This window comes from Suillus plorans (assembly GCF_016647745.1).
Source record: "Suillus plorans strain S12 chromosome Unknown HD556scaffold_48, whole genome shotgun sequence".
In the NCBI taxonomy this organism is placed as follows: domain Eukaryota; kingdom Fungi; phylum Basidiomycota; class Agaricomycetes; order Boletales; family Suillaceae; genus Suillus; species Suillus plorans.
In genome coordinates, this window is record NW_024537432.1 from 37701 (window position 1) to 57420 (window position 19720).

Below are 19720 nucleotides of genomic sequence, written 5' to 3' on the forward strand. Positions count from 1 at the left end.
GGGTAACAAGGTGCCGAGAGGAGGGTAACAATGTGAGGAAGAGGGCAATGTAGTGCTGCTGAAGTCCGGTTCGGTCCAGTTCATGGCCCTATATTTGCGAACCCCGAACCTGACCATTGGTCAGGTTCGAGCAAGGAGGCTGAACCATGGACCGGACCCCTGTGAACGCGTTCGGAAGGGTTCGGTTCAAGTTCAGAACGTGTTCGAACCCTCAAACCCTTTATTTCAATTTGCAAAAAAATCAAAATTTTACAAGACAACAACGACAAATTTGTACACTACGTACAGCTACTCCTCGTTCACAATGACGGAGTCTCGCGGATCTTCTCTGTGGGTTTGACCGCTCGACCAGAACGACGTACAAACGAATTGAGAGTGCCGTTGTGTGCAGGAGCAGGGGGAGGAACCATTGGAGAGTCGTCTTCGGCATCATTGTACCACGCTATCTCACTGGCGTCTTTCAACGAACCGTCAGCACGACGTGCAGAGGACATAGCAGCAGGGGGCATAAATTTCAAACCTAGGTACCAAGTGAATTTATTTAAAACTAGATTTAAAACTGTTGCGCACCATGAAACACCAAAATGAGAACCCATGGCAGATAATCAGTATGGTGAATCACAACTGTAGGTATGTTCTGAAATAAATCACATCATAAGTTAATTGTGACAGACAGTAGACTTGTTGCGAACTCACTGGCGCCTGAATGAGTTGCATTACTGAAGTAGCCGAGAGATTGCCTTGCAGGAGAAGTAGGAGAAGACGGTGAACAGAAGGGCAAGGATGATACTTAAATAGAAAGCCTCGCCAAAAACATGAGGCTTCGACTTCGAAAATCGTAAGTCAAAGCCAGCGACATGATAGGTTCGAACCGGTCCGGATTTATCGACAACACACCGAACCTCGAACCTACCAAGGGGTTCGGTCCAAGAGAAATTCTGGACCTGTGACCGAACCATGGGTCCGGTCCACAAAGGTTCGGGTTCGAACCTAGGTCCTGGACCGGACTGCGGCAGCACTAGGGCAATGAGGCCTGAGGTGCAAGGAGGGCAAGTACGCATTGTTTCTAGGCCGTCCAAGACATTTGCTAGGGTGAGTCAAATTCGAAGAAAGAAAGTATGACGTATCTTTGGACCGTGGAAACAAATTTCCTCAGATGCGAAAAAAGTGCCCGCAGCTGCGGGCACTTTTTTCAGTTTTTTGGGAATTTCTTCCCACGTGTCGACGATGACCTTTACTGAAATCACGCGTGGCATTTTGAACGATCTACAAAGTGGGTATTTGCCGAAAACTGTAGAGCAGATGAGAATAAAGTTAAGATTCGGTCTATAGTAGGGAGTGACTTTGAGAGGGTAGAAGTAATACTGAGTGGTCCTAGAGGTCTATTGGGATGGTTAATGGAGGCTTGTAAAGAGGTGCTGGAGGCCCGCGAGGGAATGAAAGAGCACGAGCTATAATTAGATGGCGGGAGGGTGGGTCTCAGAGACCAGTTTCCCATAACATAGAAACCGGGTCTCTTAGACCCTTTATAAGCACCGAAAAGTGCTGCCTGAGGTGCACGATGGTTGGGACGCGCCCCACCTTCTACTTGGTGCCCGTCACCAAAGCGTTGAGCGATGCAGTCATTTCCTGTCAATATCCGTCAGCTAGGACTGAGGTATTGAAATGCGAGGTCGCTAGTGACTGCAAAGGTGGCATGGAGGCACCGGAATACAGGCTCGTCGCCTTGCAGTATTATGTTGCATTCAGATCCCTTGCGAAAAGCCACTGGGAGAAGTTTATTCCTTAAAACTTAATTAAGTATACAACGTATACGACTTGTAACATTATTTATATATCGAAACAGAGCCAAAAACTGCTTGTCAGTAACGATGGTGTCAAATTTGAGCATGATAAAATTTGCAAAGTCTATCTAATCTACATCATGATCTGTAAGTTGCACGTGTGCACCGTGACAACGCACAAACATTACTATATCGCATAAAGACCGAGTCCAACTTAGCTGGTTGCATCACCATCATGTTGGTAAGTAAGGGAGACTAGTCGCAGTTCACTTGACTGGGAGCGCTCACAAGTACTCTCGGCGTCAACGCTCGCAAGCACGTGTTCCATCATGTTCGTAGCCTGACTTGCTGTGTACCACCACTCTGCTCTGTCTGCGCACCTCAAACCCTTCCCAATTTCGCTAGCTTTACTTGGGATCTAATATAAGTATAACCTATTCATGTCACAAGCATCAGGCACCGACGACGCCGAGGATCAGCTCAGTTACAACGCTGAGCAGCCTGCCCCGCAAATTGGCGCCGTAGGACCCATCGAAGAGTAAGTTGCAGCTTCCTGGAATCTGTCACCCATCTAACAGCAAGACAGGGAGAAGATAAATTTTCCTTTGGCGGAGCTGCCACCAGAGATGTAAGGGTCTCTTTTCCTCGATGGGCGTCTGCGCCGCTCAGAACTGCAGCTCGAATGCTGGGCCTTCACAGCCGTCAGGACCTCACGAACAAGGAAGCACACCCAATGTTCCACCAGTCGGCGATTTAGCTCCGTGAGTCATTGTCGATAATAATGTCAAACATGCTCCTGAATTGTCTCAGCAAGGGGGGAAAGGTAGTGGCGGAGAAGGACCAGCCAACTTTAAGCGAATTGTAAGCGAAAAACAAGACAAGCGATCGCAACTGACGACACTGTACACTCAGAGCAAATGTGATGAAGCAAGTATTGGACATTCTCCAGGACTCCACGATTGCGTCGAAGATCGGAAAGGACAAACGGTCTCGTTTCTGGGGGGTGTACAAACGAGTCGCAGAGGAACACGACGGCGAGTTCCTTGAGCGATACACTACTGACATGGACATCGTCTTGATCTTCGTAAGTTTAGCGTTCTTATCTTCGGCGCATTGAGAGCTGAGACTGATGTTTGATCAGTCTGGTCTTTTCTCGGCTGTCAGCACGGGTTTCATCGTTGCAATGGAGTCCAATCTCAATCCCGACCCCAGCGACACGACGAATGCCCTTTTGAAGCAAATCGTGCAGATCGGACTCGGCAACCTCGCTGAGGCGGGCACCGCTCCCGTAGACCCACGATCTACGTGGTCGCCATCCGCGTTGGCTGTGAGGATCCAAATGGTCGCATACGCAAGCTTGTCCATGAGCTTGCTCGCTGCATTCGGGGCCGTATTAGGCAAGCAGTGGCTCGGGTACTACAAGTCGAACAGATATGGCCGCGGCTCGGAGGAGGAACGAGGCAAGCGCAGGCAAGAGAAGTTCGACGGCATCGTCACATGGTATTTCGATGCTGTCGTGCAATGTTTCCCTGTCATACTTCAGATCTCCCTTCTTCTTTTTGGAATCGCTCTTGGAGCCAATATGTGGTACGACCAGCGGAGCATCGCCTGGGTCATCATCGCAACGACAGTCTTTGGATTTCTGTTCTATTCCCTGACGGTGATGGCATGTTTGATATCTCCTGCTTGTCCATTCCAGACACCAACATCGACGATGTTGCGCATGTTGCGCATCGACAGTAAGATCATTTTCCTGAGTTCTGGTGGTTATTCCCCGTCTGAATCAACATGGCAGGGGTTCTACGCCTGGTATTCAAACGAACCTCCAGTTATTTCCAGCAGCTTACGAAGTCGCTGCACGGTGAGTTATATTTTCTTCCATGTGCACCGGTTTTGACTGTTCCATGTCAGGCGTGCTGGAACGATCGCTTGACGTTGTCAGACCAGGATGGAACCGATTGTCTGCAGTATCTAGAGGTGACGGTCTTATCTACTATCACAAAGATACTCGGTGCTCATTTCACTCCTCAGGCCCTGTACGTGCGATCGGCGCATTCGCACAGCGATCTCTTCAGCAGTCAATCACTAGTCTTCATAACCGGCTGCGTTTTGTCCTGCGCTTTTCCACAAAGGTCGTGGACTCGGAAGCACAATTGCTTGGACCGAATCTAAATGTTTCGTCGGACAATGACCACGTCCTCACCCTCCCTGACATACCTACCAGCAATCTGGAAGCACCTAGCGTCAAGTGGCTGCTCGAGACCTCTACGGATCCTGAAGTATTTCTTGCCGCTGCCAGCCTTGTTCCGCAGGTCGAATGGCCCCTAGATCTTGACGTCTCAGACATGCTGCATCAGCTGTATGATATTTATACGAGCTGCGTTGGCTTCCACGGGCAAATTATGCCGTCGTTGGAGGAAAAGGCCTCAGCTTGTTTAATGGCTATGAGTCATTTATATTGTGGCCACGTTCTCAAGGCACACCCCACCAGTGGCAAATTTCTTGGTTGCAGGGAAAGAGATTATGACACGTTTGACCAGATGATTCAGAGGAACATAAAAGATGTCGACCAGAGGGTGCTTATTGTGACTAGGAATCTTTGTTTTCTGCAAGATGAAGATCGCAGATTTCTGTGGTTTTCGTTGTATGATTGTCCCGGCTCCGTAGCGGAGTGGCTGTCACATTCCCTTCCTTACCACTTTGTCACTGGGCGAGCGAATGAAAAAGTGGAAATATTCGCCATAGAGGTGATATCAAAACTGCTATCATCTACATCCTCTCCATCGAACCAAATCATGGCCAATTGCGCTCTTCTTGCTTGTGTCATGGTCGGGGTTCAGTTTGACAAGAAGGACATAGTTCGGATTGATAAAAGGTGCCATCGACTATTTGGTGCTTCTGCTATGGCTAACGAAGAGATTGTGTAGTTCTGCCCTGCCTCGATTTGCGAATACCCTTTTGGAGCAGTTCGAAATTACTCTCTGGACACGTTATGATGATCTCAGCGACGACAGCACAGGTATAGCATATCGGGAAGCCAACCTCATCGAAGCCATTTGTCTTGTGCTCAAGTCTGCCAAAAATTACTATAATCCTTCATTGCACGCCATGCGGAACCTGGACGCGTGCAGGAAGATTTACTCACGAATCAAATCATACTGGGCCGAACAACATAATCCCTGGGAGCTCATGGATGACCCGCAAAATACACTGCAGAATGCACTGCGCTTCACGCTCACTGCTGCCAAAGTATCTCGGGACCCTGTCAACTTGTGGCATTGCCAGTGTTTAGGGACAGGTGATTCCCATTCACCCGAAGACTTTGACTGGCTGATCGACTACCTCGACGAGTGCATTCGTTTCGACGATGACGAAGCTTTATTTGACATCCTTTTACTCCTGTTTTCCAGGAAAGTACGCTGCAGCCCTGCTAAACGACACCAGTTCCTCAACAGCCTCATCGCCTGCATGCATAGTAACACTGTCCATTTACGTCATGCTGCTCTTCGCCTTGCCCACAGTGCCCGAGAAGATATAGTCTTGATCGATGCCATTGATAATGCGGAGCTGCGGGACATGATCTTGACTGAGTTCTCCCCCGCTATCCTGACTGCAGTTTGTCCGCAACCAGGTGTGACACTCTCCCATGATAGCCCTGACCGCTTCGTCCGTGATCAGAGCGACTTGTGCTATCTCGAACTGCTCTTTTCCCTCGCGAGGAATTCCAACTGGCACCTCCATTTGTTTGCGGATCAACATATAGATCGATGCATTAGCATGGTTGCAGAGCACCGCGTCGGGAAACATGCATTTTACCTAACTGGCATTCTCCTCCGGATCGCACCTGAACAATCGTCGGTTACATCCCTCAATTCTATTACAGAGTGGCAGTGGTGGAACATGGTGCAAAGTGCATGGGGCTGTGCCCACTATGTAATTGACGACATACACTGTTTCGAGTTCCTTCCTGTCCTTGCGGAAGGCACGAAGAGGTATATGCACATTGCTCGGGAACTCGATCTCAAGCTCCTCATCGGAAATGTGGATAGTGTTCTTAACGCACTAGAGGGGCGAGATTCACAGCAGGGAGAGGGTGAGAGTGTCGCCGTTGCTGTGAAAGAGTTGAGGACTGCTGCCAGCGATATGCTTGAGAAGTTGGTCAGCAGTCGAGGAGTTGTTAGTCCCTGATTATCACAGTATTTGCGTGTTGTGCTAGCGTCCTGGGACCAGAGGAAGGGATGGAGCGATACGACTGGGAGGGGATCAGTATCGCGACTGAAATAATATTGGTATTTCAGTATATACATGCATCGTAGTCGAGTTTGTATCACAGTCTATAGTTTTCATCTCATCTAAGACCAAGTATGATCTACATTGACGAAAAGAGCTTCTCAGGATTGATGAGGGAGAGGATGGGACCCATATATGGACGCTATTGGGCGAACGTTTTCTATGCCCATTTCCATAGTGTCAGAGCCGACAGGCATCCTCCATGCACAAAGTTCAATCCTCTGACTCTTGATAAATGCGATGTGAATATAGGCCTCCAAGAAGTTGTATATGTGTGATTGGAGTAGGACTTGCTATTTCAAAGCTGCTCGAGGCCCTTCTTTGCATGTATAATGGAATTGGTAAAGTAGAAGCCATTCAGACCTGAGGGCGAAAGAGCGAGGTACTTGTGGGGCACGGGGAAGAGGAGTGTGTACGGTGTTCTGCAAGCCGTGCATAGCGGTGTCGTCTGAGAAAATATTAGCGAGCTTGGCAGGGATTTGTAGAAAGCCGAGTCAAGAAGCGAGGAATACTCTGAGTCCATCAATTAGTGATAAGAAAGACAGCAACAGTATTCCAAATTCTTGGTATTGAAGGCATGCCGGTGCCGGTGACGTAGGCCCATGCCAGTAGCTCTGACAAATGCAAGTTATGTAACGCTGCAGCTGACAAGTCTTCTCGGACTCGGTAAACTCCTGTTTACCGTTACTCGCTACGCGTTATCTCAAATCCATCATCGATGCATCTCGCATCTCTATGTATCGTCCAATTCTAACACAAGCAGTGAGGCCTTGAACTTACATAAGGCCCAAGGCTTGGCATGGACACGACACCAACTTGAACGAGGGACAGACACTGACGTACATGGTCTGGTGGCAAACATCTGGGTTTGTTTTGTGGTACTACTAGTCACTGGTGATGCCGCCGTCCGGCCGCGGATATCGATTGCGTCATCACAGCTCGTGTCTCTCTTAGTCACTCGTTGAATCAGTAAGCCAACTTGAGACTGAGGTATATAAAGCCATTTCTTTCTCCTGAGTTCCACTATCGCCAACTCAGTTATATCTAACATCATGACCCAATATCCTACACGCAAAATTGGCACCGACGATGTCTCTGCCATCGGCTTTGGCGCCATGGGCATGGGAGCGTATTACGGTCAGACTGGTTCAGATGAGGAGCGCTTAAAGGTGAGGCGTGAGCACCCTACCCCCTGTACACTACATTAATTCATGATTGTCCCTTTTAGGTTCTGGATAAAGCGTATGAGCTCGGTTGTACTTTCTGGGACACTGCCGATATCTATGGAGACAGCGAAGAGCTCATTGGCAAATGGTACGTTATACTGTACTGTCGCAGTAATAGGCCCTCACAATCCAGGAGCGCAGGTTCAAGCTGAACCCCGAAAAGCGCAGCAAAATCTTTATTGCTACCAAATTCGGTATCATCATCAGTGGATCTGACGGTAGAGGCGTTGATGGGTCTCCAAAATATGTCCACGAGTCATTTGCGAAATCACAAAGGTTGCTTGGTGTTGACAAGATCGATCTTTACTACTTGCACAGGTGCGCCTAGCGTGTCAACAGGTCACTCAAACTTCATTATCGTCATCATGCAGACCTGATCACCAAACACCAATCGAAGTACGTCTCTGTATGTGGACTCTGAATTTTTCTGAAATCAGTTAGGAAACTGTCGGTGCCATGGCAGAACTTGTTAAGTAAGCGAACAGTTTCTAAATCCTTGTTCATGCTCATTGCCGGAAAGACAGGGGAAAGTGAAATATCTCGGGCTGTCAGAATGCACTGCGGATACGTTGCGCCGTGCCCAGAAAGTGCACCCTATCGCTGCCGTCCAAGTGGAATATTCGCCTTTCACACTCGACATCGAGGACTCAAAGCTCAACATCTTAAATACGGCTCGCGAACTTGGAATCAAAATCATTGCCTACTCGCCACTTGGGCGTGGTTTGATCACGGGACAGTATGTAAGTATTGGCAGACCAGTAAAACTGATTTGGACACTCACCGGATGAAAAGAAATCTCCAGATGACTTCGAACCTAATGACTTCAGGAGGATGATTCCCAGGTATGTATCATGTCAGTGCCTGGTAGGGGCTCACGCGAACTGTACTTGGTTAGATACTCAAAGGAAAACTTCCCGAACATCTTAAAACTGGCAGACGACCTCAAGAAAGTAGGCGAGCAGTATAATGCTACTGCTGGACAGGTCGCGTTGGCGTGGCTTCTTGCCCAAGGTGAAGATGTCATCCCCATTCCGGGTACAAAGAAGGTCAAGGTCAGTAGCCATATAGCCTCGGGTATTCATGGTTTTGACTTGCACAGTATCTCGAGGAGAATCTCGGTTCTATCAATGTGTCGTTGAGTCCTGAATCAGTTCAGGAAGTACGTGTCATTGCGGAGAAGGCTGATTGGGTGGTTGGGGATCGCTATCCTCCGGCGGCCATGAAGGCGCTGTATGCAGAGACCCCACTTCCGAAGAGCACCTGAACTGCACCTGAAGCTTGAATTCGAGCCCCGTGGACTCATTCTCAATGATTACAATTGTACTTGTACCGTACATGAGGTAATGTCAGATACATGTTTCTGTCGACCGATGATGAACGGCAGCGCTGAACCATAACTTTGTGCGCATTCAAACGTCCTACCGTGACTTTCCTATATACAAGGACAACCCTTCGGTTGGCTCTTGGACGATGTTTACAGTAGCAACTCATACATTCTTGGCATATTCTATAGTGTCTCTTCGTGTTCCCACTCTCGAAAATGTTGTGTACAATTGACTGATTAAAGAAATCAGTCCGAAGGTCGAGAACATGATTCACGCCAGCGTCAAACCTCGACGTGTGATTGCATATGCGGGTCGCAGAGGAAACTGTGCTCGTTTCACTGTCCACGACGAACGGTTTGGATGGAATGCGGGGGATGCAGTACTTTCGAATGTGTTGAAGAGTTGGACTTTGAGGAAGCGACGATGAGCGCAATGACGCGCGCGCGGGCGTTTCTGACCAACCCCCATTTCTACCGAGAAGTTAGGATGGTTAATATTGAAAGGTAGTGTGTTCCGGTGCGTTCAATGGAGTCTGTCAGCTTCTTTCACAGCGTGACGAAGAGCATTCCTTGAACAGTATTGACAGAAGATGCACGTCCAGATAGCATGACGTGGTTCTTCTGTATTATAACAAGCACCTCTAGAACATGTGCATACGTGATGAATTCTTCCGTTGCCAACTCTGCGTGCTCTGTCGTCCCCGGTCGTGCAGGCGTCTAGAAGCCTAATATCATGCGTGGTTTGTCAGCTTGGCCGACGACGTCTACAGCCTATGTAACGAATAAGGATTCCCCACAGGCAAGGGAAAACTGTGTATTCACCTGACCGACGCGAACTGTCACAGGCTTGCTCTCGGGGTTCTCATCGAGCGTGATGAGGAAGCAAGGGTACATGGCAATCACCAAGGTAAAGCATCCAATGGTACTTGTCGAGCACGACTATATGCGCTCATCAGGATCCGCTTGCATGAATCAGAGCGAGAGTACTCACAGGCTTTAGCATCCGTAAACGCCATGATCGTCGCCAGTAAACCCGCAACAGCCGGTCGACTCATGATGTTCCTGTCCGAGAAGAAAGGATTGACCCCAATCGTGCCCTTGCCCATCTGACACGAATCCCAGTGCGAGCGCGCTGAGTGCAGCGATCTCCATCGACACGCTATCGTCTACGACCGCAGAGAGGAGAGTGAGCGAGTCCTCGCGGTGCAAGCCTGCGTATGCTACACCGAGCCCCATGATTGCCGCTAAGATGCAGAAAGAAAGGAGGCGATAGCGGAGAGTTCCTCCGTGTTACACAAACAGGCTTTCCATCGCACCTTGTTTTCGAATGCGGGCCATGTGTGGAACAGCTCCTGCAGGTCGGGATAATGTGGGTGTAGAAACTTGAGTGGCTTTGGAATGGAAGTCATGGACGATGTGCATTTTCTCATCAGTGTCCGGAGCGTTTCAAGAGCAGGACGGTAGAGATCCGTGTTTGATTCCTGCTACCAATTCAATTACTTGTTCTACCTCGATCGTGAGTGGCACGCACCTTGAACCGTTCCATGAGCATCTCCAGCTCGAATTTGAGCTGTGCATATTTTTCCGACTAGGAAACATAAGTTAAGCTAATGTTGATTTCGCTAATGTGATTAACACTCACTAGTTCGGGTCGCCGTCCTTTTCAAAATTCACTTTGGTATCTAGCTTCTTGTCCTCTTCTTTGGATCCTGCGAGGGAACTGCAATATCTGCTGCCGGTCATTCTGCCATAGCTCGAGGATGTCTCTAAGATGTGAAAACTAAAACAGTTAAGTGTTTGGCAGCCAATAAGTCTTGACGCGCGTCGGGGCCTTGCGCTTGGTCGAGTTGTAAGTTATTCTGATGCTGTGTGTAAGTAGTCAAGACTGTCGTCCCTTAACCGTTACGCCAAAAGGTAGTGATAAACAAAGCACGCGTAACATTCTATGATGACTCAGCTGCCGCGAGATTGTCTGTTCTGCTGCTTAAGCTTGTGCTTCCGCGCATTTATCACATTGCACACCTCCTGCACACAACACGCAGCCGCTGCGACGTAACTCAACCCTAGGTGAAGGAATTTTCATTGATTGGTCATTCTTATTTCTCTGACACTCAAGTTTGACCCCTATAAAGAGAAAGAGAACATGGCCAATATTACAGGCTATACTGTTAAAATTAAGCATAATACTCACTGACTAGAAACAGTATGGTTTTGTAAGTTTGTTTGTAAACTATCAATCCCCTACAATTAAGCTTAACGGCTTCTGATTCCTTTGGTGATTCTCAGGCTTCCAAGAATAGCGCTACCACCGGAAAAATTACCAAATTGGGATATTCCAATAATCTCACTATTCCCACATACCTCCCTGGCTCTACTGCTGCACCAGAGCTTTCCCCTTGCTCACTCATGTATATAAGTAGTAGAATGGCATGTACATACATAAAATGATACAATAGACCGCTTTTTTCATTGTCTGAGAGCTTGTACAGCAGTCTACAGTACTGACTACAATATGTGCATCCCAGGACTAAAACATATTCGCTTTTTTGCCCCTTTAGCAGGGAAGCAATTCTGACTGTATATATCATATATTAGAGTGTTAATGAATATATTACACCGCTTGTTTGAGCCTCTGTAGTGTCCTACATCAGTAGATATGTTAAATTCATGAATACCTCTCAAAAAACATAAACCAGTTCGCATTTTTTAGTGTTTAGGTATATAGACTGGTGAATATTATTTCTAACATCTCTTTACTAGTATATACATCATATCAAGAGTATATGTCAGCAGGATCAGTCCCTAGGGTCATATGTATTGTCATCTTCCTGGTGGTTCACTCCCTGAGAAAATTTTTCCTGCAGCTCCGGCCCTCTAGGATGGTAGGTAGTCTTTTACTATGAACATATGGAATATATTTATCACATAGGTATACCAGAACAATACCAGGATCCTTGTCTACAATCCAAAGTCACTTTTTGCCTACAATGTACCATATTTTCGCATTTTTGAGGTTTTTCACTACATTCTCACTACATAGACTATACCAGCTGTTCATATATCACTTATAGTACATATATGAAGCCTTCCCAAGGCCATGATCAGGCAGAAATATGTCAGAGTAATGATATCAAGCACATATCTCCTATTCTCACTGATAAGAATTCCCAGACATGAATATAGTAAAATATTATGATCAGACTATCTTGGAGTACACTATATATACCAAGTAATACAGTCCTCGACTACCAGAAGGATCCATGAATAATTGACAGCAGGGGAATCCAATAGATAAGAAATAGGTCGTGGGAAAGTCAAAAAGTCCAAACATCGAAAAAGTACTATGCACCAACAGTCTATGCAAGGGTGGTCTGACCATAATAATGCAACAAATTGAGACCACAACACTTCCACATCACCTTTACCTTCACAACATATATTAGTATAGTATATTTAAGTAGTTTACAATGTATTCTATACATTTTTAATGAAATCTTCGCCCTAGACAGGGTTGAAATATAACATTTGCATGATTGTGGGATTTGCCCCTATATCATTGATATCATTACTATGTCATATTTCTGCCTGATCATGGCCTTGGGAAGGCTTCATATATGTACTATAAGTGATATATGAACAGCTGGTATAGTCTATGTAGTGAGAATGTAGTGAAAAACCTCAAAAATGCGAAAATATGGTACATTGTAGGCAAAAAGTGACTTTGGATTGTAGACAAGGATCCTGGTATTGTTCTGGTATACCTATGTGATAAATATATTCCATATGTTCATAGTAAAAGACTACCTACCATCCTAGAGGGCCGGAGCTGCAGGAAAAATTTTCTCAGGGAGTGAACCACCAGGAAGATGACAATACATATGACCCTAGGGACTGATCCTGCTGACATATACTCTTGATATGATGTATATACTAGTAAAGAGATGTTAGAAATAATATTCACCAGTCTATATACCTAAACACTAAAAAATGCGAACTGGTTTATGTTTTTTGAGAGGTATTCATGAATTTAACATATCTACTGATGTAGGACACTACAGAGGCTCAAACAAGCGGTGTAATATATTCATTAACACTCTAATATATGATATATACAGTCAGAATTGCTTCCCTGCTAAAGGGGCAAAAAAGCGAATATGTTTTAGTCCTGGGATGCACATATTGTAGTCAGTACTGTAGACTGCTGTACAAGCTCTCAGACAATGAAAAAAGCGGTCTATTGTATCATTTTATGTATGTACATGCCATTCTACTACTTATATACATGAGTGAGCAAGGGGAAAGCTCTGGTGCAGCAGTAGAGCCAGGGAGGTATGTGGGAATAGTGAGATTATTGGAATATCCCAATTTGGTAATTTTTCCGGTGGTAGCGCTATTCTTGGAAGCCTGAGAAAAACATTTCCAGTAGCATCGAGATCACAAGAGAGATCCCGATCTTTAGAACCAGTGAGGCATCGTGCCTGTTAAGCTTCATGAAGCTTCATGTTGGTGACTCCGAGACAAACTTACAAAATGTACTGTGTATAGTTAGACATGGTTAAGTATCACCCTGCCATGAACAGGTGAATATTATTCGTTCTGCAAAGTCCAGCAGCAACTGGGATGTCAATGAGCTAATCGCTTACAACATAACCGTCACTGCTGTACTATCACAGCAATTCTTTCCCCAGGAGATAGATGTACCTCTAACCGCGGCAGGCCTTGATCCCGCGCTTGCCACCGCCGACTCGGACGTGCGCCCTGACCCTGATGTCTCGCGCAACACGTCTCTTTTTCTCCGGTATCTTCATGATGCCACCACACCAGATTTTTGGGTTCAGAATGTTCGTGTGTCGAGCATCAACGACTTCGCTTGTCAGCTTCTCATTACAGTTGGCTTCACAAGGGGTCCGTATTGCGTGTCAAGACGACGCTCGATCCCATTGTTGATCTGTGATTATAACCGCAAAGTTGCGCAGATAAGCGTATGCTTGCGGGATACGGAATCAGACATGCTACTTCTTCTACAAATGGACAAGACGCAGATAGGTAGCTCAAATGTCGAAGCACGTATGATTCCAGGAGCCATTGCGGCCTACCAGCTCAACAACAACAAGCGGCAAGAGAGGGGCCTGCACCCACTCGATGTCATGACTATGCCTTGCATCACCATGATTGGGACGCGCCCCACCTTCTACTTGGTGCCCGTCACCAAAGCGTTGAGCGATGCAGTCAATTCCTGTCAATATCCGTCAGCTAGGACTGAGGTGTTGAAATGCGAGGTCGCCAGTGATCACAATGGAGGCATGGAGGCACCGGAATACAGGGGCATCGCCTTGCAGTATTATGTTGCATTCGAATCCCTTGCGAAAAGCCACTGGGAGAAGTTTCTTCGTTAAAGTCTGAGATCTGAATCACTTATAAACACACGACGTGTACGACTTGTAATATCGAAAGATTCGAAACAGAATCAAAAACTTTTACAATCACGCCTGAGAAAACTTGTAGTCTAATCATAATCTAGTAACCTCAACCACCTCAACCTCAAGTTGCACGTGCGCACGACCATGTCAATGCGACAAACATTATAACAGACCGGGCCCAAAGCGATCCATCACCATCATAATGGTGTGAGTAGACTCGCAGTTCACTGGACTGGGAGCACTCACAAGTCATGAACACTCGGCGTCAACACCCGCAAGCACGTGTTCGTCATGGTCGTAGGCGCCTAACCGACTTGCTGTGTACCACTACTTTGCTCTGTCTGCTCACTCAGACCCTTCCCAACTTCGCTAGCTTTACTTGGGATCTAATATAACTTCTTCATATCTTTGCGATGCAGTTCGTGGGTGCCTAGACTTAGCTCGTCAAGTATAGATTCCGGAGGCGTTCTACTGCAACGGCGTTCGTGAACTGGTTTTTTGAGAAGTTTTCATCGGTGTCCTGGGAGGACGCGTCGTACAATGATTCCCGAGCCAGTGTTTGCAGACATTGTTGACGTTGATGCTGAAGCTTGAGCCTGTGCTAGTATACACTCCCGCCCTCGTCCAGGATTTCTTCAGAGGGCGTCCGAGGAGCTGTTCGTGCGACTCAAACGAAAGAATGCAGCACATACGAGTCACGCGATAGGCTTGACCCTGCAGAAGCATATATCTTCCGAGAAATTCTGCCTGCCTACGTTTAGTTAATACACAATGGATGCAACTTTGGAGAGGACTTCTAAAACGTTAGAAGATTTTTCGAATGATGAAAATAACATGCTACCGGTGGCGGGTGCGATCTGTAAGAGGACCGAGGTGAGGCCTGCATCTGAGACCCGGATTAAAGCTGGACAGGGTAGTCAGAATAATAAAGTAGGTAGATGAATGAAGCGTACCGCATGCTAGCAGTATGTTAACATATATGGACGCTATTGGGTGAAATTTTTATATGCCCGTTTCCATATAGTGTCAGAGCCGACAGGCCTCCATGCACAAAGCTGAAACCCCTGACTCCCATGTGGATATTAGCCTCCAAGGAGTTGTATATGCGGGATTGGATTAGGACTTACTAGTTCGTAGCTGCTCAAAGCCCTTTTTTGCAAGTGGAACGGAATCTGTAAAGTAGAAGCCATTCAGACTCACATGAGGGCTGAAAGAGCAAGGGACTTGTAGTCAGCATCTAGAAGATGTGTGTGTACAAGATTCTGCGTTTTGTGAAGAAAGCCGCGAATAGCAATGTCGTCCGAGAAAATATTGACGAGCACAGCCTGAGGTATTTTGTCAGAAACCGAGCTAGGGAGCAACTTGCGCGGGAAGCGAGCGGTCTGAAATTCTGAATCCAGTGCATCACATCAATCGGTGATAAACAGAAAAACATACGTCAAGCACAAGGCTATGCAGTATGTTTATCAGTATCCTGAATATCTATCCATCGACCCAGCAGTGACAGGGTCAGTCGCTACATCATTGCGTATAACCTCGCGCATTCATGGTTTTGACTCGCACAGTATCTCGAGGAGAACCTTGGTGCTATTAATCTGTCGTGGAGTCCTGAATCAGTCCAGGAAGTACGTCTGATTGCGGACAAGGCTGATTGAGCGGTTGGCGATATGAAGGCGCTGTATGCAGAGACCCCACTCCCGATCATGCCGAAGAGCACCTAAACTGCGCTATGAATTCGGGCCCCGTGAATACATTCTCGATGATTGCAAGTTTACTTGTACACACCTAAAGCAATGCCAGATGCATGTTCCGATTGCCCGATGATAAACGGCAGTTCTGAACCATAAGGTTGCGCACATTCGATCAGCCTACTTTCCTATAGCCATGTGATAGGCAAGAAGGCTGATTATCTGATCCCCGCCGGAACACCGGTTGGGACCCTCAGAATGTGTAAGCCACTGCTAACCCAAACCCTTGGGACTTACCTCAATATTCACCACATAAGAACGAAGATACGGTTTAGGAATGTATGTTCCATGGAGCTCGAGTCGACTGCGTTCGGCAACACTCAATGCAACTGCGAAAAATGTCAAGAGTATTATGCAATACTCCTGTATAGCATGGCATGGCAGCGACGCAAATTTGAGAAAAAAACATGATGTTCTTCCTTGATGGAAATATACGCAAAACGAAGTGGAAATAGGCTGAATATCGTGACAATTATTCCTTGAGGAGTAATAATGGTAGGTAAAGTAACCAGTTGAACTGATACAAGATCACCATCGATACAGAGCTTGGAGTCGAACGATATTGTTACTGTCAACAAAACTTGGTCTGTCTGTGGGTCACAATCTCTATGGGATATGTCAGAAATTCAGATATCATCATCCTTTCGCCAGGATCCTGAAAATGATGAATGATTGTTCATTTGATGTAACAAATACACCTACGAATTTGTGGCACTACAATTATCGACATCGTTTCGACGACGAAAGAGTGGTAGTCTATCCAAGAAGCGATGCTTGGATGAGGATGAGGAAGGTACCGGACTAGGAAGGACTTCAATAGACTCCTTAGGCTGGTTCGAGTCCTTTGGTGCATCCTGTCAAGATGATAATTAAACGTGCGAAATTTAAACTACAGCCCAGACGTTGGCACTCACTTCGAGAGCATTGTTGATCTCGTTGCTGGGCCAATTCTCAGTAAATGCTGAGGGAACATTCAGATCAGGTGGAACCTGCGGCAGTCAAATCAGAGATATCACACTATGGTACGATATACGTACTCCATTCTGAAGCGCCAGCGGGGGAAGGAAGCCAGCGACCTGTTGCCAGTCATGAGTATTGAAAGCATAAGTAATACACTTCCCTACCTCCTGTATCAAGAGCTCGTTAAGAATCTGAAATAATTGCTCGCATCAGCTACTTCTAACAATTAAGCGCACAGTGCAAGCAATTCTTACATCTTCATCTGAGGGAGCCAATGGCAATTCCGGAGCTGGTTCACAGCTATCCATTATACTAGCGTCTGGCTTAGTGTATGGCTCGATATCCCAGAGATACACCTTGGTGTCTTTCCCACCACATGCGACTCGCTTACGGTCAGGGGAGAATGTGACGCAATAGAGTTCGTCGGCATGCTCGAAAGGCGGGCTGACTGCTTCATAGGTACGCACGCTCCATAGGCGAACAGTACAATCAGAGGATGCGCTCGCAATGAAGCGACCATCAAAAGATATTGCGATGGCGTGAACTGTGTTCGTGTGTCCCTGGAGGAGAGCGACTTGGGCTCCGGTCCCTGACGACCAAACCCGGATCGTTCCATCTCGAGAACCTGAGAACATTTGTTCTCCACTTCTCGACCAACAGACACTCGTCACTGCATCAAGAGGTCCTCCAACATCCAGCGTAAATCTCCCCAGACCACTTCCTTCAGGTAATCGTATTACGTTTGTCTCTTTGGGGTGAGTTGGGGTAGGCCGTGCTCGCGGTGGGACAGCGGTTCGCCGTGGTTGGTCTTCGGCATTTCTCATTCGTCTTGATCTTCTGAACCTTGGTCGTTCCATTGTGATTGTTGGGGTCTCTTGGAAGCCAACTGGTAATCGACCGCCCGTCTATAAGACACCCATCCGACTAGCACGGGCGGCATATTCGATACCCAGTTTGGCGTACCCCTCCCACGTTCCCAACATGCACAATACACATTGTGGGTGTAGATATGCACTGCATGTTTCCACAGCATACACGTGTTGAGCAACGCACAGCATTATGATGGCTGCCTTGCATCCTATGGACGAGGTCACTCGTGTTAGGATCACTTTCGGAACGGAATAAGCTGTGAATTTGCTACATCTTATAACTTACTTGCACAAAATCCGTTCCCGGAAAGAACCGTCGGATCACGTGGAGACAACGTTTCACAGCATCATTCTTTGATCGCATCTGACACTTTTCCTGCATATACAGTCGTGTCTTATGGAAAGTCTAACGGTTTCCATAGTGTCTACTATTCAGACTCTCCCGTCGCCAGGCATGGTAAACGGGATGGATCTCTGTACCGGAATCAAGAAGGTTTTACTCATAAGCATGCTTTGTCCTTTTCGAACGTCCTCCCTTGGGATTTGCCATCATTCCAAGATCATCTGTCGATTGCGACTTTCTGCTGATTGGGCACTATTACCATCTAGGTATCAACGCCTCTGTAGATGATTCTTTAACTGCATCGATGCTTTCAATTCGTCGTTAGGCGCAACATCTTAATTAATCATGTTGTACGTGTCCCAAACACCTGCAAAGAAGACGAAGATCATCTAGTAGTGTGTCCAAGCCGGTTTCGGGATGCTGGCAGAGGAAGACCGAATCCTGTGCAGCCCAGGGAAATAGGGAAGGATTCGGTATACATTTGAGTTCAGTTCTCCTGCACGAAAATAGGGCACAAACAACACGAACGTCACCATGTCCACAAAGGAGTGAGGAAAATGTCAACCCTGTCACCGCCTAGTAAGCATAGTATCAAGACGCTGTGCCTTTTCTCTCACCTCATAATAGACGTCATGCGGCGTACATTGCTCAAACACCGCCGCTGCAGTGTCTGCTGCTAGGGCGGATTTTACGTCGACGAATCGATGCAAATTCATCTCAACTACATGGTACAGGAGGGATGGGTTTAACTTGTCTGACGAAGAGACTCCTTATCTACTCTTTATTGGTATAGATTTGAAACTGAGGTGTCTTGTTCAATGCTAACCCTAGGCCTTATGTTTGTATCGCACTCCCGCGGAGAACCTTCGTCGTAGGAATGGTTTCGGGCTATGCCGATGTTGTGTCTGGTCGCGTTTTGAATGTGTAACACGCTTCTGTCACAGGTCTTCTTCCTACATAGGTGTGAGATCGCGTTAACGTTGCAGGCGGCTGTATCCTCTTTGTCCCGCACCGCTTGGTATCTTCTGATCCAATACCACGACCACCAGACAGCTTTCCGATTCTTCCATCTCGGCATGTGTCCCACCCCTAACAGTGGAATCCGCCTAATTATATTACCCCAGATTCCTACACCTTCGGCGCTTATATTTGCTGTATTCCTAGAGTTGCCTCATCCTGTGAAACCTTTGGTTAGCGGGAACTGATCAAACAGCTCCGACTGCCGTACAATAGCATGGGAAACGGGAGTAGTACTCAGATGCCAGATGGATGAGGTATTGTCCAAGAGAGGTTGAACGTACATCTGGTGGAAAACGAAGAAGAGGAAGCAGAAGCAAATCTTGAGTCTTTCCCCGTATAGGTATCATTGTACCTCCTCTTGCATTCATTCTAGTGGGGGAAGCCTTCGTTGCAGGATTTATTCTGGGGCATGTGCATGAAAGGCGAGCCTACAATATGATATCAATCCATTTACATCCGGTGCTAATATGCCATTTGACCATGTGTCAGTACTTCAGTACTAATGCTAACTGCGCAAGTCAACCTGTGTGCCCAAGACTCGTGGGAGCCACTGGCAGTTGTGACGCACTTGTATGGAACCACCGATACCACTCTACTAGGTTCCCTGAATCCCGCTGTTCCGGACAAATTTGGACTATCAACTTCTATAGATTTAAACCCCGTTGCCAATCTTGCAAAAAAAGGCATGAAGGGGAAGATTCGTGAAAGGCGAAATAGAGATGGAAGATTGACAGTC

At 46.9% G+C, this 19720-nt stretch overlaps 9 protein-coding genes across 9 annotated transcripts; 5 read left to right on the forward strand and 4 right to left on the reverse strand.

Moving 5' to 3' along the window:
* Positions 1-299: 299 nt before the first annotated feature.
* On the reverse strand, positions 300-1012 carry HD556DRAFT_1528800 (uncharacterized protein; the record flags this gene model as incomplete). The annotated part of the gene is made up of 4 exons (XM_041309390.1): positions 809-1012; positions 697-740; positions 571-637; positions 300-520 (listed from the first exon to the last, which is right to left on the reverse strand). Exons 1-4 carry the CDS (start codon positions 957-959, stop codon positions 300-302), a joined length of 483 nt encoding a protein of 160 aa, XP_041157563.1. The 5' UTR covers positions 960-1012.
* Positions 1013-1558: 546 nt separating this feature from the next.
* HD556DRAFT_1488081 (uncharacterized protein) lies at positions 1559-1780 on the forward strand (the record flags this gene model as incomplete). The annotated part of the gene is made up of 1 exon (XM_041308755.1): positions 1559-1780. A coding segment is annotated over one exon (222 nt), but the record flags the coding sequence as incomplete, so codon positions are not given.
* A 980-nt stretch (positions 1781-2760) lies between these two features.
* On the forward strand, positions 2761-3192 carry HD556DRAFT_1205360 (uncharacterized protein; the record flags this gene model as incomplete). Its single annotated transcript, XM_041296457.1, has 2 exons — positions 2761-2868; positions 2926-3192. Coding segments are annotated over 2 exons (375 nt in total), but the record flags the coding sequence as incomplete, so codon positions are not given.
* Positions 3193-3361: 169 nt separating this feature from the next.
* On the forward strand, positions 3362-6060 carry HD556DRAFT_682288 (uncharacterized protein). Its single transcript, XM_041311296.1, has 4 exons — positions 3362-3645; positions 3696-3761; positions 3816-4659; positions 4712-6060. The coding sequence occupies exons 1-4, from the start codon at positions 3573-3575 to the stop codon at positions 5970-5972; spliced, it is 2244 nt and encodes a 747-aa protein (XP_041157566.1). The 5' UTR covers positions 3362-3572; the 3' UTR covers positions 5973-6060.
* Positions 6061-6756: 696 nt separating this feature from the next.
* On the forward strand, positions 6757-8568 carry HD556DRAFT_1389445 (Aldo keto reductase). Its single transcript, XM_041303510.1, has 9 exons — positions 6757-7243; positions 7303-7388; positions 7442-7618; positions 7672-7696; positions 7742-7773; positions 7821-8040; positions 8093-8142; positions 8196-8352; positions 8400-8568. The coding sequence occupies exons 1-9, from the start codon at positions 7127-7129 to the stop codon at positions 8562-8564; spliced, it is 1029 nt and encodes a 342-aa protein (XP_041157567.1). The 5' UTR covers positions 6757-7126; the 3' UTR covers positions 8565-8568.
* Positions 8569-9620: 1052 nt separating this feature from the next.
* HD556DRAFT_1445903 (uncharacterized protein) lies at positions 9621-10367 on the reverse strand (the record flags this gene model as incomplete). The annotated part of the gene is made up of 4 exons (XM_041307006.1): positions 9621-9868; positions 9925-10105; positions 10156-10212; positions 10299-10367. The coding sequence occupies 4 exons, from the start codon at positions 10365-10367 to the stop codon at positions 9621-9623; spliced, it is 555 nt and encodes a 184-aa protein (XP_041157568.1).
* Positions 10368-10592: 225 nt separating this feature from the next.
* HD556DRAFT_1389457 (uncharacterized protein) lies at positions 10593-11221 on the reverse strand. The gene is made up of 3 exons (XM_041303511.1): positions 10911-11221; positions 10757-10837; positions 10593-10691 (listed from the first exon to the last, which is right to left on the reverse strand). Exons 1-2 carry the CDS (start codon positions 11210-11212, stop codon positions 10819-10821), a joined length of 321 nt encoding a protein of 106 aa, XP_041157569.1. The 5' UTR covers positions 11213-11221; the 3' UTR covers positions 10593-10691; positions 10757-10818.
* Positions 11222-13114: 1893 nt separating this feature from the next.
* HD556DRAFT_1488107 (uncharacterized protein) lies at positions 13115-14020 on the forward strand (the record flags this gene model as incomplete). The annotated part of the gene is made up of 2 exons (XM_041308756.1): positions 13115-13156; positions 13205-14020. The coding sequence occupies 2 exons, from the start codon at positions 13115-13117 to the stop codon at positions 14018-14020; spliced, it is 858 nt and encodes a 285-aa protein (XP_041157570.1).
* A 2055-nt stretch (positions 14021-16075) lies between these two features.
* Positions 16076-17992, reverse strand: HD556DRAFT_1389467 (WD40-repeat-containing domain protein). Its single transcript, XM_041303512.1, has 5 exons — positions 17007-17992; positions 16917-16943; positions 16830-16868; positions 16707-16781; positions 16076-16646 (listed from the first exon to the last, which is right to left on the reverse strand). The coding sequence occupies exons 1-5, from the start codon at positions 17607-17609 to the stop codon at positions 16491-16493; spliced, it is 900 nt and encodes a 299-aa protein (XP_041157571.1). The 5' UTR covers positions 17610-17992; the 3' UTR covers positions 16076-16490.
* Between the last annotated feature and the right edge of the window lie 1728 nt (positions 17993-19720).